The following is a 3,639-nucleotide window of genomic DNA, read 5'->3' as shown; positions in this document are numbered from 1 at the left end:
TATAAATGAACACTGTCCTATTAGATAAGGAGATACTAAATCAGTTAAATCAAGTCTACTCATTAACATGTCATTCCTTATCTCCCCTTTTCAATCCAGGCATAAAGTGGATGCTGGGATGTTTTATCTCTTCAGATGCTAAAGAAAGCAGCATTAATATGAAAAGTCTCAGTAATTCAGCTTTGGAAATGTTAGTTATACTGCAGACAAATTGTACAAAAGCAGCAGCAAGTGGCATGCAAATCCTTCACTCCCTGCATCTGATTAACTTGCATTAAGTCTAGGGTGGAGGGAACAGCCAAAAGGCTTTCCATTTATTTCCTGAAACAGGTCCTTGACTTTTCTATTTCTTTACAAGACAATATGCCCAAGCATCCTATCATTTTAACCACAATAAGGTTGCTTCTTAAATTTATGTTTCATTTTATTTTCATCAGGAAATTAAATGTATATACAGAATTCCTACATAGTTTCCAGATCTCTGGCACCCATATTGGTACCTATGTGGTACATATGAATAAAAGAGATGGGTTTGTATCATGAACCAATCCCACTGTCTTACCTGCTTTGACACCCACACAGTTGATACTGCTGTTTCAAGCTGAGTCTTGGGAGCATAGGAAGCAGGCTTGTCACTGACACTAACTGGCAGGGACTCTTTAGGTTTTCTAAAGGAAATATTTCCCATCACACTTGGAGTTGCCAGAGATGAAACTTGGAACTATTTTATTATAAACTCATCTAACCAATTTCATAAAGACTTTTGCATGATATATCTTTGGACTATTGCCATGGATATTACAGAAAATATTAATTCAGAGTTGTTTTTTAATGATTCATTTTGTCACCAGAACACTACATGTTTATTAAACATACTTATTTGGAATTTTACTCTTTCTTGACAATATATAAAGCTTGTTGCTCAACAGATTATTATTGTTCATTGTAGTTTGCAGAAGAAATTTCAAACCATAATTTGTATTATAATAACAAATACAACATAGTAATTAATACATACAGTATATTATGCTGTTATATTTTTGTTACATATATATTGTTTGATATTTTGAAGTGAAGTGGGGTATATTTCAAATTGTGAACAATCCAAATGTCTTGAAGAGGAGGAGAGATTCATGTGTTGACCCTATGCACTTGTTCTAACTTCCAATCTGTAGTGGAGAGCCTATTCTACTAAGTCCTCGAGCATTCACATAATTGAGGACCCAGATTTTAGAATTTAGGAAGAATTTTCATGGACAGTAAAGACTCTTCACTACAGATGATTGACCTCTATCTACATATAAAGAATGACATAAAAGGGCTGACATCTGGATAGACTTTAAAAATTTTAGTGAAATCAATTTGTACACAAATTAAAATATTAGAGGAAGATGATTTTTATTTCCATGACTCTATACGGAAGATTGGTTAAATTAATTCGAGCAACTTAGACTATAGATCTTTATAAAACCTGAACAGACTTTGTCATTCTGAATTGTAACAACCATATAAAACCATATTCATACATTGTCCAATAATTTCCATCACAAAGACAAAGGGTCCAGTGCAAAAATAATTGTTTATAATGATTTTACATTCATGCAAAATTTCAATCATAAAAATTGAATACTAACAAATTTCAATCATTAAACTGAACACTGACTATTTTGATTCTCTGATATCAATCAGTATGCTATACAGGACCAATTATGTAACTGATTACATAGCAAAAATATATTTTGTTCTTAGATATTTAATTATCATCACTGTCATGCATGTCATTCATACAAATACACAAAGTTAGAATATATAAATTTATGGTACTGCAAGTTTAAATAGACATGACAAAATGCAGTATTGCTTTTTTGATAAGAAGTAACAAAAGAGATAAAAATATATCACTTTAAAAATATAGAAACTGAAACATACATTTGTGAATTCTAAAAGACAAAAAAAATTAAAGCTTCATTCTTAATTTCTGTCACTCAACCTCTTTCCCATTGCACTGGGAGGCAGGCACACCTGCTGCTTTCATAGTTAGAATAACAATAAGAGAATGGAAAGAGATGTCTGCTCCCCCCCCCTTTTTTTTTCTCTGACTCTCTTTTAATTTCTTGCTGAGAAAAAAATGGGCTGGAGAACATGTAAAGGGATTTTGAGCAACAGAATATGTTTGAGACTTAGGGTAGAGGCAGGTTTTTGATATACAAAAGAAAAGCAATAGATAAAAGTAATCAGAATAAACTCAATTCACTGTTATGCAACATTCATCACAATCAGCAACAGCATAGTTTACAGTGATTTATTAGAGGTTAAGTGTTTAAAATTGGTGTGGCTTTAACATTGTACATAAACTCAACCCCCCCCCCCCAACTCTCTTACCCATAAAACTCGCAGGTCTGATTACCCAGCAATACCGACACACTGCTGCCAGCTCCCAGAAAATGGCCAGTAATGGTCACCATAGTCCCTCCTGACTCTGGTCCACGGCTGGGACTCAAATAACCCACAGCAGGATTCTTGGGAAGGAAAACAAAACAAAATAAAATAAAACAAGTTCAATTGTTTTGCTGTGATGTTATTCCAGGTGATTGTACAGCAAGACAAGAGGGACCTTTAGGTGAAGGGTTGAAATAGATGAATATATAAACCTAAGAAGTAATTAATTAATTACTTTTTCATAATGGTACTGACCAGATTGTACAACCGAACAAGTTACATATAGTTTCTGTTTCAAGTAAAGTGAACTGCAGATGTTACAATTGTAACAACATCATCTAAATGAGCAAGGCATGTTACATTTTTACAGACAATATAACAAATGAAATGATATAGAGTCTCCTGCTTAAGCAGGGGGCTGGACTAGAAGACCTCCAAGGTCCCTTCCAGCTCTATTCTGATTCTGAAATTTTTGTCACATTCAGGAAAACTGAATTCTACTAGTTTGTCAGTAAAAAGATGTGCTATATATAAAACATTTCAGAACTGTCTGGGTACTTCATCAAACAGGGAGTTATAAAACAGGCCTTTGCATTTTTATAAAAGATACCATATATCAGAACATGAACTGCAGATTATATGGGTCCTTCTCCATTAGGTACAATCTTAGTTCATATAGTGAAGTGATTTTTCTCCAACTTTCTATTTGGACTGCAGTGTTTTTCATAGAAACTACCAACATTACTGTCTAACTGGCTGAGGAGTTTGGCAGCTTTTATTCAACACATCTGGAGGATATAAAGTTGGTGTGACAATATGTAAGCAATCTTTGTGCTTTTATTTTATTTTAATTCTTGAATGTATCATTTGTATATGAAGCATTCTATTTTCTAGAAACAAATATCAGGATGTGACAGAACACAACTTCCACCAGCTGTCTACTAACAATTGAAAATAAATTGTATTGCAAAGAGTAACAATGATATCATCAAATTTTCAAAATTTCAGAAGGAAGCTCAGCATCCTGATGATATTCTCATCTATTCTACAAGTCCATAGATGAAGATCAGAAAGGGAAAGAAATATACTGTAAGTCAATATTTGGCTAGTCAACAGGATAGTTTCTGGAAACATGGTTGAGTTATCTAGATCATGGCTACTCAGAAGAACTGGTGAAAATATGTTTAGCCAAAGTACAGT

The 3,639-nt window shown here is 33.5% G+C and overlaps 1 protein-coding gene across 1 annotated transcript in view; it reads right to left on the bottom strand.

The window, feature by feature from the left end:
• The window catches only part of PLXNA2 (plexin A2), a gene marked incomplete at its 5' end in the record, with an annotated part of 261,184 nt that overhangs the window by 75,388 nt on the left and 182,157 nt on the right, over positions 1–3,639 (bottom strand). The window contains one exon of the mRNA XM_015816987.1: positions 2,383–2,519. Within this exon, the coding sequence (XP_015672473.1) occupies positions 2,383–2,519 (137 nt within the window). The remainder of the gene's footprint in view (positions 1–2,382; positions 2,520–3,639) is intronic.

Source organism: Protobothrops mucrosquamatus, unplaced genomic scaffold (assembly GCF_001527695.2).
Source record: "Protobothrops mucrosquamatus isolate PMUCROS unplaced genomic scaffold, P.Mucros_1.0 scaffold546, whole genome shotgun sequence".
Lineage (NCBI taxonomy): Eukaryota > Metazoa > Chordata > Lepidosauria > Squamata > Viperidae > Protobothrops > Protobothrops mucrosquamatus.
Note: the sequence above shows the minus strand (reverse complement) of the source record. Positions and strands in the feature narration are given on the sequence as shown.